The 23107-nt window shown below is 41.5% G+C and overlaps 1 protein-coding gene across 4 annotated transcripts in view; it reads left to right on the forward strand.

Moving 5' to 3' along the window:
- SH3KBP1 (SH3 domain containing kinase binding protein 1) overlaps positions 1 to 23107 on the forward strand; it is a 455989-nt gene that overhangs the window by 160885 nt on the left and 271997 nt on the right. For all 4 annotated transcript variants that reach the window (XM_036745610.1, XM_036745608.1, XM_036745609.1 and 1 more), the window contains one exon: positions 9935 to 10058. In XM_036745610.1, coding sequence (XP_036601505.1) covers positions 9935 to 10058 — 124 coding nt within the window. The remainder of the gene's footprint in view (positions 1 to 9934; positions 10059 to 23107) is intronic.

The raw sequence follows: 23107 nt of genomic DNA on the forward strand, positions 1-23107 counted from the left end.
TCTTTCATATTAGGGGGTTTTAACTTGGGATCTATGAACTTGCTTAAAATTTTTTTTAAAACTTCATTTCAATATGATTGGTTTTCTTTGTAATCTGATGTATTTTATGTGTTAAAAACGTTATCCTAAAAGGGTCTCCATAGGCTTCACCAGACTGCCAGAGGGTTTCTTGACATAGAAAGGTTACCCTTGCACTCGACAGTTCCTGGATGCCCACAGAGCAGCAGCGCGCAGCTCGTCTGGCCGTCCTCCCTTTCTTTTGCCACGTTATTAGGTTGTCTCCTTTCCTAGTCGTGTCTGTCTCGGACGACGTCTTTGATCCTGTTTCTCCCCAATTCTTCTTTGGTAATTGTCACAGCCCATTCAGACTCGCTCCCCTCCTTTGGGGGACCTGAGAATTTAATTCTTAGAATCCGTGTTATTCTATCACTTTGTCCTCTCCTGTTGCCTGAAAAATTCTGACATTAAAAAGAAAGGCCTTTGTTTCAAGGGAAAGCTTGGGGTCGTTATTAGTCCAGTGCTATTTCCCAAAGGCAGTCCAGCCTGTGTTTCTTCCTCTTACTCAGTTCTTGACCCAACTCGTTGGTTTCTCTTCAAAATTTATCTAGAATGTATCTCTATGGGTTGTCCAGCCAGCTGCACATCACAGTCTAGGTTTATATTTACACACACACGCATATGTGTGTGTGTGTATATATATATATATAAATACATACACATACATACATATATATGTATATATATATGGTGTCCATAAAGTCTGTGTGCAATTTAAAATAGTTGTAACTTTGTAACTATATGTGATAGAAAGAATCTACAAAAAGCAAAAGAAAGAAGAAACACTTAATTTTTTTTTATTATTCTTGTTCATTTTCAACACGTCCACCATCATTACCGATACAAAGGGTAATACGATTCTGTAGCTCGTGGAAAACATTTTCAAGCTGATTTTCAGTAATGTCAGCAGCCACATCAGTCATCCAAGCTGGCAAGACTTCTTTAGATCAAGGTGTGGTGGAATAAACATTAGTTTTCACATGTCCCCATCAAAAGAAATCAATGGACTCTAATCTGGCAAATATGGAGGCCAAGAAAATGGTAGACTTTGACAGCGGTGGCAGAGTTTATTTCAGCCAACCAAAGAACACAGTTTACTTTCTCTCTAGTGAAGACATGGTCAACAGTAATCCTGAAAAATAAGTAATTTTTAAGTTGAATTTCTTAAAATAAACATAAAATTTCTCAGGACAGAAATAAACTAGATACATCAAGCTTTCTAATCCTTGTTACAGATGCTTTCTGTCACGTATAGTTACAAAGTTACAACTATTTTAAGTCGCACACGGACTTTATGGACACCTTGTGTGTGCGTGCGTGCGCGTGCGCATTTCTCTCTGTATGCATATGTACATGTGGAACCAATATTCCCAAAGTCATTATATCCATGTACATAGATACACATAGAGGTTAGTGACTTTGGGTATATGTTTCCACATTTCTTTTGAGAAGGCTTGGACCACTTCACAGCTCCACTAATGGTGAGTTAGTGCACCTGTCCTCTCATAATCCCTCCAACAATTCTCATTTTCCCTTTTTTGTCATCTTTGAAAATTTTATAGGTGTGAGTTGGAATCTCAGAATTGTTTTAATTTGCCTCTCTCCAGTTATTAGTGACCATTTTCCACTGGGTTATTGACAGCTTGTTGCCTTGGTTCTTTTGAGACCTGCTCGTTTGTAGACTTTAATCATTTATCTATTCTGGAATGTCCTTTCTTCTTATATGTTCATTCTGATTGCTTATATATCTTATATACTATACTTTTGTCAGAAAATTGCTGCAAAGTTTTTTCCTTAGTTAGCTGTTTCCTGTATAATTCTAAATTCAATGATTGTATTTGTGCAAAAAAAAAGAAAGAATTTTACGTGCCCAGAATTATCCATTTTACCTCCTCTTCTTTCTCTATTCCTTGTTTGGTCAAGACCTTTTCCCTTATTCATAGTTGTAAAAGGTATCTCCTTCCCTTCTCTAATTTGTCTGTGATATAAACCTTTACTTTATCCATTTGGAGCTTATTGTCATATGTGGTAGCAAATTTTGGTCTGCACTTAATTTCTGCCAGTCAGTTTCCTAGTTTTACCAGTCTTCTGTCATATGGTGACTCCTTCTCCTGGTAGCTGGAGTCCTTGGGCTTACCAAACGTGATGTTTGCTACTGTGTTGGATTTATTCTGGGCCTTGTATTGTTCTGATAAGCAACTTCTCTCCTTTTTTAACCAATTCCAAAATAGTTTTGATGATTATTGCTTCATAGTATAGTTTGAGACCTGGTGTTGCTAGACTGCCTTCCTTCCCACTTTTTCATCATTTACTTTGAGTTTCTTGATCTTTTGTTCTTCTAGATAAATCTGTAAAAAAGGATTTTTCTAGTTCTACAAAGTCATGTGGTACCAGATCTGCAAATTCACTTAGTAATGTCATTTTTATCATATTAGCACAGCCCAAATATAAATAAGTCATAAGATCATGGATTTAGAGATAAGGAAGGAAGGAAGGAAAGGGAAGGAAAAAGCATTTATTAAGTGGCTACTATGTGCAGGCACTGTGCTAAATGCTTTGTAATTATTATCTCATTTCATCCTTGGAACAACCCTGGGAGGTAGGTGCTGTTACTACCATCCCCATTTTATTTTTGAAGAAACAAGCCAACAGAGGTTAAGTGACTTGCCTAGGGTCACACAGCTATTAAATGTCTGAGTTCAGATTGGAACTCATGTTTTCCTCACTCCAGTCCCAGCACTCTGTCCACTGGGCCAACCAGCTACCATAAAGATAGCTCCAAGGCCGTCTAGCTCAGCCCCCTCATTTTAAGATGAGGAAACAGAGGTCTCACGAGTTTGTGACTTAACCAGTCTCTTACGGTGATAAGTTCACTTTCCTGTACTCGTGCTGGCTTTCCTAGTGAGACCCTTCCACTTACGTCTATTGGTTTCTGGCCTTTGGTTTTCTGTAATTGTAGACTGAGTGGATGATCTTATTTCTCTTTTTGGTTTTTATTATTTGTCTTTCTAGGGTTGTTTTCAGATACTTATTTGCTAAGATTCATGTGGAAGAACTGGGCCTTCCCTATGGCCTTTTGCATCCCTGTTTTAGCTAGCCGTGTCAAAGAATCTTATTTGATTTTGATAAGATGGGGATATGTTTTGTTGGAGCAGATCGTGTTTTGGTATTTTGGATTAAATTTATTCAGTAGCTAAATATTGTCAAATATCCTATTCATGGACGAAATTTTTGACCCAGAGCTGTGTCTCCTACTTTTGGGACAGGAACTTGTGATGGTGGATAAAGATATTAAGAGTTCATGAGGTTCAGGTTTGAGTTAAAGCTAGAAAGCTGACTCTGCCTGGGGATTCCTGTAGGTGTAGGGTTGAGTATTCACTCTAGTTAAAGGGTTTTTAGGGTTTTTCGGGGGGGGGGGAGGCGGAAGGGTGGATTCCATGCTACTCAGAAGTTTTCTCACAACTGTGTAGATAGATATACCATGAAAAATCCTTTGGATGCCAACAGATTTTTAAAAATTAAGTTTATGTTAATTCATTTATCAAGAGCAAGGGTTAGTAACTTTTTTTTGGTGTCTTGGACCCCTATGGCAGTTTAGAGAAGCCCATGGACCCTTTCTCAAAATAATGTCTTTAATGCATAAAATAAAGGCAGCTGGTGAAGTAGAGAGAGCAGCGGTCCTAGAATCACGGACCGGTGCTCTGTCCACCATAGGTATCGCCAGCTGCCTTTAAAAGAAAAAGAAAGAAAAAGATAGTTACTGCTGTAGAGAACCTTACAGTCTGATTGCCAATTGAGTTGAAGATGTCTGTGGGACATCCAGTTCAAGACGTCCAGTAGGCAGTTGAACTTGCAAGACTGGAAGTCAGCTTAGGGGTTGGGGGTGGGTAAGTAGATTTGAGAATCATCAGAATAGACATAATTGAATGTATGGGAGCCGATGAGCTCACCAAGTGAAATCACCCTGGACGAGTTGTTCTTCTGTGAATTGGCTTTCAACGCCTTCATTTTCACTTGTCAACTGGTGATAAATTTTCCCAGCATGCATTATATTCCTAAGAGTGATATGGTAGAAACTCTCCTACAGAAGAAGAAAATCATATTAAGGTTTGAAACAAAGTAAAGTGTTTGCCTGCTCAGTCTTTCAGCAGTCCACCAAAATGAATCATTCCCTGCATCTTCCAAAACTCTTTTTAGCCACCAACTCCATTAAGAAAAGTCAGTGATTGGGTTCTCTCTTAGTTAAGTCAGCGAGCATTTATTAAGAGGCTGCCATGTGCCAGGCGCTGTGCCAAGTGCTGGGATAACAGTCTCAAGGAGCTCACAGTCTCAGGAGAGAGACACAATGTGCAAGTGCCTGTGTACAGACCGCATAGGTGTGGGACAGATTGGGGGCAGTCTCAGAGGGAAGGCACGAAGAAGGAAGAGATCTGGGGAAGGCCCTTCTTGCGGAAGCTGATGACTTGGGAAACGTTGACAGTGTTGGCATTTAATGGACCCAGGAGAAATGCTTCTGAGGGTCCCCTGTGTTTGGCACCTGGTTCTTCAGCTTTCATGCCACCTACTTGTGACTGAGCTCTCATTCTAGACTTGTGACTCGTCAGCAGCATGCTTTGTACGTCTCCTTCAGCTGGCTGGTGAGTTCCCCCGAGAGCTTACTGCTTCTGCTGCGTGTGCTCACGGTGGTTATTGGCTCTCTGGTGCTCAAGGACTTTGTCCATGGTCACGCTGATAATAAATGGAAAGAGCTAGGATTCGAATCCGTGTCTTCTGACACCTGATCCAGGGTTACACCACAGGATGCATCTCAAGGACTTTGTCCATGGTCACGGGGATAATAAATGGAAAGGGCTAGGATTTGAATCCGTGTCTTCTGACACCAGATCCAGGGTTACACCACAGGGTGCATCTCAAGGATTTTGTCCATGGTCACACGGATAATAAATGGAAAGAGCTAGGATTCGAATCTGTGTCTTCTGACACCAGATCCAGGGTTATACCAGAGTGCATCTGAAGGTCTTTGTCCATGGTCACACGGATAATAAATGGAAAGGGCCAGTTTTCAAATCCGTGTCTTCTGACACCTGATCCAGGGCTACACCACAGGGTGCTTCTGTGTGGATTGCAGTATATGTTAGACTACAGAAAGAAAAGCTGTACTTTTTGGTTCTTCTCCAAAAATCCAGCCTGCAAAAAAGAATGGAAGCCCAGCTGGCATTTGGGTGGATAACATATCGCTTGCCATGGCTATAAACCTTATCTCAATGCAAAGCAGGCGTTTTAAAAAGAACTTCTCCCCCTGTCATCTGCCAGGGAGGGAGCAGGTCCTGCCTGAACTGTTGTCTGAAGGATAGGTGCTACGACTCTAGAACTGTTCACATGCAAATAAAACACCATGTGATACCCGAAGGTGGCCCAGATTTATTTGTCTTTGTTAGGAAGGAGGCTGTTTAGACTGCAGGAATTTAACTTGAAGCCTCAGAGCCAGAATGAGCCAGCTGTTGGCTAATTTCTGCAGTGGTCAGAGCAGAAAATGATGAGGTTGTTTCGAATAGACCCAACGACCACAGATTTAGATATGCTACTAACACCTTGCATTGTGTACAAAATCCGTATGAAGCTGTTCTCTTTTCAAACATTAGCTTCTTTTGATCTGTGCCACATACCTAGATCTCCATCCCCTTCTATAATCTGAGTCTAGGATTTGGCTTGAAGCATTTAAGGTACTGTGGGGTATAAGTGCCAGGTGGGCATTGGAGAGACCCGAGTCCTATTTAGCGTTTGTCACTAGCTGACTGGGTCATTTATGGTTATTGTACAGGAGAGTGGAATTACGTAAAGTCATGTGAAATAATTGTGGATATGTTTAGAATAGGAAGAGTTTAAAACTAAGAGTCTACAAATATGAGAATGGAGAACAGCCAGTGAGTCCCTGCACAAGCATTTATTATGCCTTTACTGGATGCGAAGCATTGTGCTAAGCACTGGGGATACAGAGAGTTGAAAACAGTCCCTGTCCTCAAGGAGCTCACCTTCTAAGGGTGAAGACAACGTGGAAACAACTGGGTAAATATAAGAAATATATATAGTGTAAATGGGAAGTAATCCCTGAGGGATTGTGGTAGTGGTGAAAGGCAATGAAAGGGCCTGCTGCAGAAGGTGGTGGGATCTGAGCTAAGTCTAGAGGGAAGCCAGGAGGGACAGTGTTCCCACAATGTGGGACAAGCAGTGCAAATGTATGGAGTCTGGAGATAGAATGTCTTGGGGGAGGGACAGCAAGGGCAGTATTGCTGGATCCTAGAGTTCCATGGAAGGGAGTAAAAGAGAAAAGGGCCAGAAAGGCAGGAAGGGCCGGTTTATGAAGGATTTTAAAAGCCAAGCAGAGGATTTTCTGTTTGATTCTGAAGGTAATAGGTAGCCCCTGGAATTTATTAATTACAGAGTAGTGTGGTCAGATCTTCTCTTTAGGTCGATGGCTTTGGTAACTGAAAACAGTGGTCAGGATGACTTTTTAAATAGTAGATGGAGATATTGGTCAAGTCACTTCTCCCCAAGCCTCAGTTTCCTCTTCTGTAAAATGAGGGGGTCTGACTAGATGATCTTTAGGGCCCCTTTTAGCTCTTTCTTTTTTATTTTAAATTTATTGGTATCTTTTGTTTTTACATCACCTAAATTTCCCCCTGTATCCTTCCTCCCCTCCCAGAAAGCCGTCTCTTATAACAAAGGAAAAAGAAAAAGAGGAGAAAGGGGGAAAAATCAGAAAAATCAATCAATGCATTGGATGCAATCTGACAGTTTGTGAGTTTTCCACACCTGTGGACCTCTCCATCTGCAGCAGGCAGAAGGAAATATTTTCTTAAATCTTTTCCTTGGTGCCAAGCTTGTTCTTTGTAATTTTGTGACATCCACTTTCGGTTGATTTGTGGGAGTTGTTGTTTTCCATCTGTGTTGTTCTAGTCTTTGTGTATGTTGTTCTCCTGGCTCTCCAGCTCAACCTTTCTAGGGCTCTATGAACTGCTTTACCATTTTAGTATAAAATCCAGGAATTCAACATGGCCTGATTTCTCATCCCATACTTTCTTTTCTTCGAAGAAGCTCTTTACCCACTTCATTTGTGACCTTGTTTTCATAAAAGGATGACTAGGTACAGAATTACCATGAGCTGAAACTCCATGGAAGAGCAAAAAGGACTTTTTCTCTTTGTGACAGAGGCCGTTTAAGAGAGATGCATTATTTGTCCTCCAAGCTGCTGCACACAGTTTCACAGTTTGTCAGTTATTTAGTCAGTAAAGCCCTTATTTTGTGTCAGGCAGTCTGCTAAGCACTGCTTGTACAGGGAAAGGCAAAAAACTCAAACAAAATAGCCCCTGCTCTCAGGGATCTCATGCTGAAATGGAGGAGACAACATGGAAATACATGCAGCAGTAGAAAATAGATAGAGTGGCTTCAGGTAACCTGAAAGGGGAAGGTGTTAGCAGCTGCAGGGGGCTAGGAAGGGCCTCCCAGCAGAAGGCTGCAATTTGAACTGTCTTGAAGGAAACCAGGGAATTAAGAGGTGGAGGTAAAGAGGCAGAGTATTGCAGGCAGGGGTAAGTACAAAAGCAGAGATGGCAGATGGCATGCCATGTTGGGTGAGCTATAAATAGACCTGTGTAGCTGCATTGTAGAGTCCATGAAAGGGTTAAGGTATAAGACGAGCCAGATTATAAAGAGCTTTAATTACAAGACAGAGAATTTTGTATTGTATCATGGAGGTAATAGGGAGCCACTGTGGCTTATTGAGCAGGAGAACGGTTTGGTCAGACTTAGGCTTTGGAAAAATCGCCCTGGCAGCTTGAGTGGAAAATTGGTTCAAGGATAGGGGTATTTGAATCAGGCTGTTGTAACTCCAAGAGGTGATGAGGGCCTGAACTGGGGGAGTGGAGGTATGAGCAGAGAGAAGGGACATATATGAACGACATCGTGAAAGTAGAACCAGTGGTGTTCGGCAATAGATTGGATATGTGGGTTGAGTGAAGAATGGAGGATCCCATGAGGTCATGTGGTTGGGTGACTGGGAGCAAAGTGGTGCTGTCGACAGAAACAGGTTTAGAAGAAGGAAAGTTTTGGGTGGGAAATTTAATCATTTCAGTTCTGGACACGTTGAGTTTGAAACGTGTACTGTTTGTAAACCGATGCTGTTTGGGGCCATTAGTTGTCCACAGTATGGAATTGGGTAGTTATTTATGTACCATACCATCTGGGGTCCCCCTTCAACCGTAAACTCGAACTAGTAGGATGATGGCTTTGCCAGTGATGATGTCCCCGAGGATTCTAGGGTTAACCCGCTGGGCTTCACTCAACGCTAATTCCTTGTGTGCTTCCCCTTAAGTCATCATAATTAGGTCATGGCACATGGATTTACTACAATGACGTTTTGAGAATAGTAGCTACAAAACTTGGGGCGCGTTCTCCCACAAATGCACACAACTCCCTCAGGGCTAATCTGGTTTTGTCCTTTGCCAATCACATGTTGCCCCTTCTGATTTGTTCAGGAGACTTGTTCACTTCTCGGAAAGGCACGGCCACAATTTTACAGGTAGTTTAACACGTTGTTACCATGTTAAAACCTCATCCCTCGTGACGAAATCCTTTGCCTACAACAACTAAATAGGGGAGGGGCAGGAAGTCAGCCTCCTCATCCTCTTCCTTGCACTTAAAATAGTATTACAGTCAATGTTTAAAATGAGGTTTTCTAAATGAGGGTCTGGAAGGAGGAGTATTAGTCTGTAAATGACTAGCGAGCCTCAGTGGTCTGCAGTAATGAAGGAACGCATCGTGCATATCACTTAAAAAATGCCCCATATCCCGTAGCTAGTGTCTTAGACCAGATTGGAACTCGTGGTTTTCTGACTCCACGTCTGGCACTCCATGAAGTGTGCGACCTAGCTGCCTCAAATGAAGCCAGCTCAGTCATCAGGACACTGAACATTTTTTGCTTCCTTAAAATTTTTTTTCCATCTTATTTGGAATTAAGTACTGAGAGGTAGTGTGGTATAATGAATAGCAGACTGGCATTGGAGTCAGAAAGTTCTGGGTTCAACCTGCCTCTACTGTTATAGCACACACTAGTTCTGTGACCACGGGCAAGCCACAACCACAGTCAGCCTGTCAGAGAACTCCCTAAGACTATATATTGAAGACAGGTTGTCTGTTTGCATCACTAGAGGGAACTTCCACACTGGAAGTTCTCCCCCCCAAAGAGTTCAAAAATTAGAAGGAAGCAAGCTCTATGCTTTTTCTAACTGTATGTGAATTCTAATTGAGAATTATTTCATCATGATTCCATGGTTAGTATAATGCTATACACAATACTAACGATTTAGAGCATTCTTTAATCCCATGTGGGCACCTTATGGCTTCAGTAAGTGGTGTGTACTCATTGGGAGGTTTTAAAGCATTGACAGTCTTTTTCAGCATGACTCCGACAGGTCCCAGGCTTTCCATCTTTAAAAAAGCAAAACTATATGGTATGGACCACTGAATAAATGGAATTGGGCTGGTGTATTTATTTGTAAAGCACAGCCTTAGCAGATGGCCTCTGAGGTCCTTTCTGGGCCCAGATCTAAGATCTTCCAGCCCTATGACCTGGGTCACATATTGATCAAATCCTTACAGTTGTCAGTTTTTTATTTCATAAGGCCCTCTTTCAAGTAGATATAACAGCTTGAGATGGGGGGACGTTGGAAAGAACATGTGTTGGCCTCTCATCTTGCAAGTTAGGGTTATTGTAGTTCAAAAATAGAATGTTTGTTTTTGGAAAGAGAAGAAGCTTAAAATACTTAGTGAGACATCCTAAAATTTCAAAGTAGTCTTTTTTTTTTTTTAATCCCCACAGGAGATAAAGAAGGAGATGAAGAAAGAAGCCCTTTCCAGCAAGCCTCCCGAGAAGCCCGTGCAGGAAGTGTCCAATGGAAGCTCTTTGCTGTCTTCTGACACAGTTATAAGGACCAACAAAAGAGGTATGACAAGGGTTGCTGCATAATGTGACTCCCTCAATTAACCCTGTCCTTTCAAATAGATTATTGAATTTTTGATTGCCCAAAATTAAAGAAAATGTGCTTACAAAAATATTTTCATCATAATAGAAAAAAAAAATCAACCCCCAAAGAATCCACCCAAACTAATGCTGATCTGGCGGGAATGTTCAGAGGACTTTTCTGGCAGTGGGGAGGAAGAGTGATGAAAAGAGCATTCCTTTTTTTTGTAAATCTTTGGGATTATTTGCCATATCTCTTTATGAAAAGCCATTTGGACAGACCGGTTAACTTTCAACTGAGCGAGGACACAGATTTAGTTGGATGCAGTATCAAATGAGACAAAGTGCCTTATAAAATACTAAGCCTATGAATGTGACCTAAGATAATGAGGATTTTATGGTACGGTGCCAAAATCGTATACGCTCTGCACCATTTGTGCCACACAGCGGACCTCTTAGCATCGTGCTGGCCTTGTCCTTCTGAATGTTGTTCTTCTGGGCACTGAGGCAGCGTGCGAGTGGGTGTATTTAGGACGCAGCACATTATTTCACGTTCATTAGCGGTTCCTGGCGATGAGCTTCGTATCTCTAGGGATCTTCAAGCAGAAGCTGGATGAACGCGTGTCGGGAATGTGGGTAGATGGCTGTTCTCCGTTTGGGTTAAGGGTTGAACCGTATGGCCTGCGAGGTCTTTTGCAACCTCTTTATTTTTGCAGAGTTTTCAGTTACAAGTTTGTTGTAGTTAAGTGTCTGTTTTATGGACATATACGTGTATGCACATCTGTTCTTTATTTGGCTAGCTTTATTTCAATGATAGAGATGAGATCATTCGGTAGATGCCACCTATTTCCAATATATTATATCGCAGTAATCTGTATGTATGTGCCCTCAGGTTTTTTTCCCTTTCAGCCTTTGGCACCATAAATCCAGTATCCGTTGGGTGGAGAGCACTGTACTTTGGTCTGCGATTAGTGCCAAAGGAAGTAGCAAACACCGAAGGTAGCGTCTCAGAAGTCTCGCACTGATGTGCAACAGGGATGTCGAACCTTGGTTCAGGAGGACTGTAAACTCAGATGGGGAAAAATTTTACATCTTTATTTTAATATAATGGATTTCCTTTCTATTTCCTATGTTTTTTATTTTAAGCAATTAAAAACATTGTGCTGAGGAGGAGTCCACATATGGCTGCAAACACAAAAGAAGTTAAGAACCCCTGATATAGAAGAAAGAAGTCAAGTTTACATGATGGGGAATAACAGTTAATCCTGCACAAAATTTAGACAGCGAAAGAGTCTCTTCAATCGATGGCTGAGTGTCAGGCTCTTTTTTGTAGACTGTCTCAGAAATTAGTGTTGTATGTCTGTCTCTCTCTTCCTGCTTCCCCTCCCTACTCCCCTTTACAGCCCAGTCCCTTTCTCTACTCCCTTAACACCACCCCTGCTCCCTCCACCCTCGCCTCCAGTTGTCCTGGTTAGCATTTCATTTTTAGACATGTACAGAATGGATATTTGCCAGCGCTCCCTAGTTGCTAGAAGCTATAGTATTTATATTTTGCATTTAAAAGTTTTATGCTGCAGAGTAGGAGTCTCCTGGTTGTAAGAATTAGTATTGTACTGTAAATGGAAACGACAGACCTGCAGAAAGCATGACTCAATACAGTCTTGAGAATTGGCTTCATCATTCTGGAGGGTTGAAAAAAAATCGAATTCAGGTCTCTAAATTTAATTTGACGGCCACTCACAGTTACCAGTATGCCCTTCCCCTTTCTAGATATCCTGCACTGTTGAGCTTAACTGTTTCTCGTGTCAGTTGGCTGAGGAAACCTAAAAGTACCCTTGAGCCGCGAGGCCTGCAAGTCCACATCTATGTCAGACAGACGTTTATTAAGTACCTGGGAGATGAAATTAAACCTGAATCAGTTTAAATTTAATCGCTGGTGGGGCGGTGGATGCAGACCCAGGTCCGGAGTCAGGAAGGCTCAAATTCGAATCCGGCCTCAAATATTTAACGAGCTGTGTGGCCCTAGGCTAGCCATTGAGCCTTTGTCTTCCTCAGTTTCTTCAACTGTAAAATGACCATGGTAACAGTACCTACTTCACAGGGCGGTTATGAGAATTAAGGGAGATGCCATTGGTTAAGTGCCTGGCCCATACTAGGTGCTTTTTGTGGTGGTTCGGTCCTTTCGGTCGGGTCTGACTCTTCATAACCCGTTTGGGGTTTTCTTGGCAAAGATACTGGAGCAGTTTGTCATTTCCTCCTCCAGCTTATTTTACAGAAGAGGAAACTGAGGCAAAGGGGGTGAAGTGATAATATATGCTGTATGAATGCTTATTTCCTCTATGACAGAAGTTCTTAACCTTTTATGTGCTGTGGACCCCTCTGGCAGTCTGGCGAAGCCTAAGGACCTCTTCTCAAAACAGTATTTTCAACTACATAGAATGAAGTACAAATCTGATCTGTCTCCGGTGCCTGTGGATTTCACCTTTGCAACATCTCTCAAATACGTGCCCTTCTCTCCTCTGTCACTGCCACCAGGCTGGTACAGGCCCTCACCACCTCATGTCTCAATTTAACTTCCTGCTGGGTCTGCCTGCCTCAAGTGTGTCTCTGTCAAAACCAATCCTCCACTGAGCCACTAAAGTGATTTTCCAAAATCATGGGTCTGACCAGGTCACTCCTCTACTCAGTAAACTCCAGTGGCTCCCTATTGCTTCCAGGATCAACTATAAAAATAATTAATAATATCATAATATAAAATCCTCTGTTTGTCATTCAAAGTCATTTATAACCTAGGTGCCTCCTGTCTTTCCAGTCTTCTTATACCTTAAACCCTTTGATCCACTGACAGTGGCCTCCTGGCTGTTCCACAAACATGACATTCCATCTCTTGGCTCTGGGCACTTTCTCTGTCTGTCTTCCAGGCCTGGAATGTTCTCCCATTTTATCTCTACCTATTAACCTCCCTGGCTGCCTTGAAGTCCCAACTAAAATCCTATCTTCTACGGGAAGCCTTTCCTAACCCCCTTTATTCTAGTGCCTTGCCTCTCAATTAGTTCCTCTTTATCCTGTATATCACTTGTTTGCGTGTTGTCTCTCCTATTTGATGGTGAGCTCCTTCAAGGCAGGGACTGTCTCTGCCTCTTTTTGTATCCCTAGTGCTAAGAACATTGCTGGCACACAGTAGGGGCTTAATAAGTGTTTACTGACTGATTACAAAGGATGTCAATTATAGTGGAATAAAGATATCTTTTTTTTTCCATGCAAGTTCACAGACCTCCTCCCCTCTGCTCCCCACCTCCGTCAGTCTGTCCGTGGACTTCTTGATCCATGCATCCCAGAGGAAGAACCCTTGGCATCAAAGAAAAACTTGCCCAGTTCCTGACATCCACAAACTTATCTTCTGATAGGAAAGCTGAAGCGTGCACAAATGGTTATGATAAAATTGACAGTATGTGTATATGCAGAGAAACGGACGTGATGCAGGATGAAGAGAATGGGCTTGGGGTCAAAGGATGGCCATGGTGTGACCGAGCGAGTCTCTTCACCGCGTCTGCAAAATAAAGGTGGTTGGAATAAATGTCTCCTCTGGGGAAGGTGATCCTGTGAGGTCAGGTGCAATGGCCTAAGAGGTTTAAGGAAGGAAAGATCACTTCTAGCAGAGAGGAACTGGGAAGGCTCGTTGTGGAGAAGGTGGTAGTGCGTGAGTTGGGCCTTGAAGGAAGGGAAAAGTTTCCGTGGATGGCAGTGTGGGAGAGATGGTCCCTGCATGGAGGACAAATGTATTGGATATACAGGGACAGTGAGGGCTATGAAGAGGTCAGGAGATTGCTCATGATTCCATCTGGTAAACAGAGGCTTGTTGATCTGGAGACCGAGAATCTTATTTTTTTTACCCATTATGGTTTCTTTCATAATTTTACTCCTAGACATCCAGACCAACTACTATGACATCTTGTACAAGCTACCCCCAGTAAACTAACAGAATAAAATCGTGGGATTTAGATCCAGAAGGAAGGAACCTCTGAAATCATCTGGAGCAAGGTTCTTCATGAACTTGTTTTTTTTTTTTAATTTAAATTTATTTATTTAACATATTTGGTTTTCAGCATTGATTTCACAACAGTTTGAATTACAAATTTTCTCCCCAGTTCTACCCTCCCCCCCACTCCAAGATGGCATATATTCTGGTTGCCCTGTTCCCCAGTCAGCCCTCCCCTCTATCACCCCCCTCCCCTCTCATCCCCTTTTCCCTTCCTTTCTTGTAGGGCAAGATAAATTTCTACGCCCCATTGCCTGTGTATCTTATTTTCTAGTTGCATGAAAAACTTTTTTTTTTGTTTTTGAACATCTGTTTTTAAAACTTTGAGTTCCAAATTCTCTCCCCTCTTCCCTTCCCACCCACCCTCCCTAAGAAGTTGAGCACTTCAACCTAGGCCACGCATGTATCATTATGTATAACCCTTCCACAATACTCATGTTGTGAAAGGCTAACTACATTTTGCTCCTTCCCAACCCATCCCGCTTTATTGAATTTTCTCCCTTGACCCTGTCCCCTTTCCAAAGTGTTTGTTTTGATTACCTCCACCCCCATCTGCCCTCCCCTCCATCATCCCCCGCCCTTTAATTTTTATTTTTTTATCTTCCTCCCTCTTCTTTCCTGTGGGGTAAGATACCCAACTGAGTATGTATGGTATTCCCTCCTCAGGCCAAATCTGATGAGAGCAAGGTTCACTCATTCCCCCCTCACCTGCCCTCTCCCCTCCTCCCACAGAACTGCTTCCTCTTGCCACCTTTATGCGAGATAATCCACCCCATTCTATCTCTCCCTATCTCCCTCTCTCAGTATGTTGCTCTCTCATCCCTTAATTTCATTTTATTTCTTTTAGATATCTTCCCTTCATCTTCAACTCACCCTGTGTCTGCTCTCTCTCTTTTACATATATATATATATATATATATAAACACACATATATATATACATACATACACATGCATACATATACACATAGATACATACATACACATTCACTTATATATATACATAAACATATATATATGCATATTCCCTTCAACTACCCTAATACTGAGGTCTCATGAATCATACACATCATCTTTCCATGTAGGAATGTAAACAAAACAGTTCAACTTTAGTAAGTCCCTTGCAACTTCTGTTTCTTGATTACCTTTTCATGCTTCTCTTGATTCTTGTGTTTGAAAGTCAAATTTTCTATTCAGTTCTGGTCTTTTCACTGAGAAAGCTTGAAAGTCCTCTATTTTATTGAAAATCCATATTTTGCCTTGGAACATGATACTCAGTTTTGCTGGGTAGGTGATTCTAGGTTTTAATCCTAGCTCCATTGACCTCCGGAATATCGCATTCCAAGCCCTTCGATCTCTTAATGTAGAAGCTGCCAGATCTTGGGTTATTCTGATTGGTTTTCCACAATACTCAAATTGTTTCTTTCTGGCTGCTTGCAGTATTTTCTCCTTGATCTGGGAGCTCTGGAATTTGATGACAATATTCCTAGGAGATTTCTTTTTGGGATCTATTTGAGGAGGTGATCGATGGATTCTTTCAATTTCTATTTTACCCTCTGGCTCTAGAATATCAGGGTAGTTCTCCTTGATAATGTCTTGAAAGATGGTATCTAGGCTCTTTTTCTGATCATGGCTTTCAGGTAGTCCAATAATTTTTAAATTCTCTCTCCTGGATCTATTTTCCAGGTCAGTGGTTTTTCCAAGGAGATATTTCACATTGTCTTCCATTTTTTCATTCCTTTGGTTCTGTTTTATAATATCCTGATTTCTCATAAAGTCACTAGCTTCCACTTGCTCCAATCTAATTTTTAAAGTAGTATTTTCTTCAGTGGTCTTTCGGACCTCCTTTTCCATTTGGCTAATTCTGCCTTTCAAGGCATTCTTCTCCTCATTGGCTTTTTGGAGCTCTTTTGCCATTTGAGTTAGTCTGTTTTTTAAGGTGTTGTTTTCTTCAGTGTATTTTTCAGTATTTTTTTGGGTCTCCTTTAGCAAGTCATTGACTTGTTTTTCATGGTTTTCTCGCATCCTTCTCATTTTTTGTCCCAATTTTTCCTCTACTTCTCTAACTTGCTTTTCCAAATCCTTTTTGAGCTCTTCTATGGCCTGAGACCAGTTCATGTTTTTCTTGTAGGCTTTTGGTGTAGGCTCTTTGACTTTGTTGACTTCTTCTGGCTGTATGTTTTGGTCTTCTTTGTCACCAAAGAAAGAATCCAAAGTCTGAGACTGAATCTGGGTGAGTTTTCACTGCCTGGCCATATTCCGAACCAACTAACTTGACCCTTGAGTTTTTCAGTGGGGTATGACTGCTTGTAGACTAACGAGTTCTATGTTCCACGTTTGGGGGGGAGGTGCCAGCTCTGCCACACCAGCACTGCTCCTTCCCCAAGAACCCCAACCTGAACTGGGCTTAGATCTTAGGCAGGCTGTGCACCCCTGCTCTGATCCGCCACTTAATTCCTCCCACCAGGTGGGCCTGGAGCCGGAAGTAACAACAGCTGTAGCTGCCCCACCTCTGCTGCCCCCCGGGGCTGGAAGCTGAACCGCGAACTCCTTCCACTCCCGCAGCTTTTCCCACTAACCTTCTCCGCAGTCTTTGGTGTTTGTGGGTTGAGAAGTCTCCTAACTGTCGCAGCTCACTGAATCAGGGCGCTAGGGCCCCCTTCGCCCGGCTTCTGGGTCTGGATGGTCCACGCTGCTCAGGCTGGGCTCTGCTCCACTCTGTTCCCAGCTCCCAGCTCCCAGCTCCGAGCTCCGTGTGGGATAGCCCTCACCCAGAGACCATCCAGGCTGTCCTGGGCTGGAGCCCTGCTTCCCTCTGCTGTTTTGTGGGTTCTGCCTTTCTAGAATTGGTTCAGAGCCATTTTTTATAAGTTTTTGGAGGGTCTCGGTACAGAGCTCACACTATTCCTTGCTTACCAGCCGCCATCTTGGCTCCGCCCCCATGAACTTGTTTTTAAAAAATATTTAAAAAATATTACAGCTAATTCCATATGGTTGTTTTCTTTGTAATCCTTTTAAAAACGCTGTTTTGAGAAGGGCTCCGTTGGCTTCGTCGCTCTGCCCAAGGGGTCCATGACACACCAAGAGTTAAGAGCCCCTGGGCTAGATCAAATGCAGTCACGTCTGTAAGGCGCTTAGCATAGTGCCTTGAACGTAGTAAGCACTACAGAAATGTTCATCGTCCCTCTCCCCTTCCCTAGGCCAGAGAGACTTGAACAAGGACGGTAGTAAGAAGTGGGCTGGAACTAGATTTGTGCCATCACACTTAGTATGGTGAAATGAAGGCCTGAGATCGTTGTCTGGATGTCATAGGTGAAAGTATCTAAATACTTAAAATAAAAGGGGTGTCGCTTTTCTCACGATTATTTCTGTTTTCTACCATACTCTGTCAGGGAGAGGCGTCTAGAGTAATGGATCAAGAATTGAGCCTTGAATCAGGAAACCGAGCTCAGATACCTCCCCAGATGCTTAGTAACTGTATAACCTTTTATGGAACCTCTCTGGGCCTCAGTTTATTTGTCTGTAAAAAAAAGAAGTCTGGCCTTGGTTACTAAGGTCCCTTCCAGCTCTTAAGTTTACAGTCTTATGAACCAATGACCTAAAAATGGCTTCCCTCCTCTTTACAGAGATTCTCACCAAAACAACACAAACAAGATAGGAAGTAGAATGTACTAGATTTCTTTTTCGCTCAATGCCTGCTTTTGTTCGGGGCCTAACTCGGCCTGATGCTCGGTGAGACCATCCTAATTTCTTCTGAACCCCGGATTTAATGGAGACAAATAACAGTGCGCCAGTATTCCAGAGACTAAGCGCATTGTGGACCATCTGTAAATATGAAACAATTAAAAAACAATCTTTGTTCTGTTCCATGCTCATCACTGACTCACTGTGTCACCTGGGCCAGACATAAATCTCCAGTTGTTTGGAGACGGTTAGGGCTGAAGCGAAGCATTGTCCAGAAGGGACCAATGGCTAGATTTTGTCCCCACCCCCACTAACTCAAGACTAACAGTATCCTGGCGCTTCTGATAATAAATCAAAGTAAGGAGATTGATTGGCCTTGTCAGACCAGATAAATAGATCATTGTGTTGAAGTCAAAAGCTACATTTTTCCCACCCAGATCAATGGAAAAGCATTTCCCTTGCCCTCAATTCTCTCTGCCCCTACCCCTGCTAGGGTTAGAGGCTAAATGGGTGGGATTCTCTAGTAACTAATGAACTGTTTTATCCTGCTGGCCTTAATATTTTTCATACATCAGGGGAATCAGAAACTCTTTTTTCTTGATGGACTTTTTCCCCCCAGAGCTTTATCCTTAGGAAGGATGTTTTTTCTGTTACTGTTGTTTGTAGCTGTTGTGGGGGAAATGACTTTTGGAGACTTCACCAGGAAAATCTGTGTGCATTCTCATTAGCTTATTTAGATTTACAGATTTGGGGTCTAGCCTAGGATTTAGTTTATTTGCATTTGCTCCGTCGTCTGGATGAGCTATGAAGCCTGTTGGAATTGAATAAAACTGGCAAAAATCCCCATTCCTCTTACTTATCAAAAGAGTAGAATTTTAGAGTCAAGGTGTGCTGTCTATTTCCTTTATGTAGGCCCTGTCACTGTGACTGAACATTTGTATTAGGTTTAGCCAAGAGACATCGAAATCGGTTTCTACTTTCAGCTCCAAATGCTTTCACTCAGTTGCCTCTCTTGTGGAGCAAAAGATCTCCTGAATTTGAGTTAGGTTAAGCTGGCATCGCTGCCCGGTACTGGCCAGTTGTTGCAGTATTTTTTTTGGCATGACAAAACATGACAGTCAGTGTATTATCTAACATTTGTACTTGGAAGGTGATATAGCCCTCCTCAACCAGAGATAGGCATAAGATCTAAAGTTATCCTAGAGTTGCCATATTTTGTGGTAGTTAAAAAAAAAAAAAGGAAGTCTGAGTAAATGCCTACCATTGTAATAAAAAAAAATAGCTTTGGCGACAGATTGGCTTCAGCTTTCTACTTTAACACAATGCAAATTTCTTCAGTGTTTGTTTACCGGGTGAATTTAAGCCAGAAGAGTTTAGTTCTGGGACTACATTGAAATGGATAGTGAGCAAGTATCCACAGTTGGCTAAGCAGACACGAATTTTATATTCTGGTCATTAGGAAGCTGGGGTGGCATGGAGGGGGGACCTGTTCAGTCTGTACAAACACCTGGGTCATTTCTAGTTCTATGATGTGGATAACAGGGAGGGAGAGAGTATCTTGCTGAAAATAAACCTTTATTCCAAGGAATAAAAGTTGATTTTTTTTTCCATTTTGTTTTTGTATCATAGCCACCGTATTCCAGAAGGTTATTCTAAACTTAAATATGTAACAGATCCAAGCCAGAAAATCTGGACTCTCTCATAATATTACACAGAACCTTAAGTAGAGCCAAATGTCATCCTTATTCATCAGGCAGTGACGCATTTTCTCTTACTTCTGAGGAAGATTTATTTTCCTTTTTGCCTGCTTATAAACCAATAAAAGAAAATAATGATCGTTTCAATCTGGGAAAATTGATATCCGGGGAAGCAGGTTTTGGTTTTTGTTTTTGTTTCTTTATCTATTTTTTACAAATGGATTCAGTTAACGGATGCTGATAAAATGTATGCTGAAGGCTAATGTATATGTTTAATGATATTTTCACTCAGTTCTTCCATTTATTAATAAACCAATGTGTGAAGTATGCATGTAGTATCTCCTTACTTTTTGATTTTCAATTGAAAATATTCTCATTAAGATCAAAATACTTTAAATCTAGTCTCATAACAGTTAAATATTTTAAGAATATATTTATATCTTTTACTTTTACATCACTGGGTCTCTCCACCCTCCCTTTCTCAGAGACCCATTCCTTAAAACAAAAATTTAAAAAAGAGCAAAATAAAAATAGATCAACAAAACTAACCGACATGTCAAAGGAGGCTGACCTTATATGCGGTGTTCTACGGCCATAGTCTTTCACCTCTGCAAAGAAGTGCCTTCTCATACTTCTGGTCTTCATTGTAATTTCACAGCATTCACTTTTGGTCACCTTGTTTTTGTTTGTTTGTTTACACTGTGATCATTGGCTTGCATCCTTTTGCTTACTTCGCTTTTCGTCCGTTCATTTAAGTCTTCCTGTGCTTCTCTGTATTCATCATTTCTTATAACGCAGTAATACCACATTATATCCACAGACTACAACTTGGTTAGCTGTTCCTGAACAGATGGGCACTTAGTTTGTTTCCATTTCTTTTAAAGTAGTTAGATCTTGGAGGATATACTTTGCACATATTTGTTTAGAAAGTCACTGTTTGATTTCTAAACATTTGTTTTGATTAAGAATGTAATTATCGGCCCAAAGGGCTACAAAACTCTGTATACCCTTTGACCGAGCAATACCACTACTGAGTTAGTATCCAGCAGCTCTTTTTGTGGTGGCAAAGAATAGGAAATTGCAAGGATGCCTGTCAGTTGGGGAATGGCTGAACAAGTTGTGGCATATGATTGTGATGGAATACTATTGTGCTATGAGAAATGACAAGGGGAACAGTTTCAGAAAAACCTGGGAGGATTTATATGAGCGGATGCAGAATGAAGTGAGCAGAACCAGGAGAACATCGTAGACAGTAACAGTAATATTGAAAGACTTAGCTACTCTGTTCAGTATAGTGATCCAAGACAGTTCCAAAGACCCATGATGGGAAATGCTGTCCACCCCTAGAGAGACTACTGAAGAACTCTGAGTGCAGATTGAAGCATAATTTTTTTCACTTTTTCTTGCCTTTTTTTTGCAACATGGCTAATATAGAAATGTATTTTGCATGACTTTACATATTAATGAATATCACATTGGTTCCCTTCTTAATGGGTAGGGAAAAAGGCTAGGGGGAGGGAGCAAATTTGGATCTCAAAAAATGTAAAAAAATAAAGAAGTTTTAAAAAGAAATATAAATAGAATTAATACTGAAAGAGCAAATGTCTTTAACAGTTTACTACAACATATCTCCTGGCATTTTGCTTTTACTGTTCTTGAAAGGGAGTATTGAGGACTCAAACAGAAGCCGATCCAGTACTAAGTTGTCTTCTCCACACAGTCTAAATTAAAAATTGTTGTTGTGTTCTCTGAGAGTTCAGTTTGCCCTGACTGGCGCTCTGGTCTAAGCTGAGGAGTTTGAATTTCGCTAGCAACATTGGTGTGACAAGTTAAATATCTAAGACTGTAGTTGATACTCATTGGTCTGTGTCAAGGACAAGGTTTTGTTTCGGGCATCTAATTTCTTCTTACCTGTTGATTTTTGGATCTGCAACCATATGTTTTGTGTTGAATAGGAGTCCTGTGCCGCCTTCTACCCCCTAAGTTTTGAGCGATGATGTTTCTTCTTTTTTCCTTTGGTGGTTACTTTGGTGTCACTTAAAAAAGAAAACATTTTTCCTTGTCTTTTTCTTTTATGCTGACTCACAGGATTACATTTGTTTTCTTTGATCATCGTGAACGTGAACCCACTGCTTGAGTTCCTTGTTGGTTTTGTTTCCTTGTTTTTATTTCTAGTTTATCATGAATTCAGTGTTTGGTAAGTCTTGTATTTCGGCCATTTTATCCTTTGCATTTATTATTATTGTCACTCTGTACTCTTGGATATGAAATGTTTTACAGTCATTTGATTGGCAATTCTGCTACCTTACTATTTTTCTGTGGGTAGATAATCAGCTTTTTTTAATGTTATTTAAGAATCATTGTGCCCCTGCTATGTACCAGCCTAAACTTCCATTTAGGGATCCTTAAAGACCAGACCAGCTGGTTGCTTTTAATATCTTATTTATAATAGATGGTGATCCATTATCTCAAATGAGACTTCATTTTCAGTAGGCTAATTCATTCATAGTAATGGTGATGTTATTATTAATAATAAAATAAATTTGGAAACACAGCCATTTAAATGTTTGTTTAATGAAATTGTATACTCTTTTCCATCTCATCGAGGCAGGGCATTGATTTAAAGGTTAGACAAATTTAATAAACATGTTTCTTGTTATTGTACTTGTTGAAAGATAGGTATTGCAGGTACAATACAAAGACAAATAAAAGCTTCTGATCTCAAAGGGTAAACAGTCTGTGAGGGTGAGGGGTAGGGAGAATACACAGAGAAGTACAAGGTGGTGGCTCATCCTGTGCTCTGCTGCCAAAGTGATGGATCAAAGGAGAAAACCAGCAAAGTATTCTAGTAATATTTGGAGAAGAATAGGACATTCTCATCTAGACGAGTCTCAGTAGGGGAGGCGTTATGTAGGCTGAATTGAAAAGGAAGATGAGGCATCTGAAAGTCTGAAATGAGGAGGGCGCATTTCAGGCCTGGAGGATGGTCTGTATGTTTTCTGGACGGCGGGAATTAGCATATTGAGTGTTGGAAACCAAAGTCAAATCTGGTAGGTATGTAGCATCCATGAATGGGAGTAATGTAAAATAAGGTAGATTGGTATTCATGGGGGGAGGGTCCCACATGGCAAGCAGCTAAAGGGTTTGTCTTTTATCCTAGTGGTTAGTAACAATGGTGGTCTTGAGTAGGGGGGTGACAAGGTCAGATCCGTGTCTTCTGCAGGAGAGTGGATTGGAGAGAGACTCTAGGAAGGGGAGCTGATTATAATGGTCAGATCAGAGGGAGAATGATGGTTGTTTGGGCGGAGAGAAGGGAATGATGCCAAGGATTTTGTAGATTGTGCCTTGGAGGGGGTGGGTTAGGAAGAGAGAAGCTTCAGAAGTCACTGCCAAGGTGGCCCATTTGGGTGACCAGAAATTTGGTGGAGTCCTCAGAGTTCTCTTTTAGAAGTCAGATTTAATCTGGGGCTTAAATTCTGCCTCTGCTACTGACCTCTGTGACCTTGGGTAAGTCACTGATCCTCACCGGGTCCCATTTTCCTGGAATCCCTTTTTGAGCTAAATCTATGACCCTATGATCACTTAAGACAGGGGCAGGATCCTGAAGTCTGCT

This window comes from Trichosurus vulpecula, chromosome 2 (genome assembly GCF_011100635.1).
Source record: "Trichosurus vulpecula isolate mTriVul1 chromosome 2, mTriVul1.pri, whole genome shotgun sequence".
Lineage (NCBI taxonomy): Eukaryota > Metazoa > Chordata > Mammalia > Diprotodontia > Phalangeridae > Trichosurus > Trichosurus vulpecula.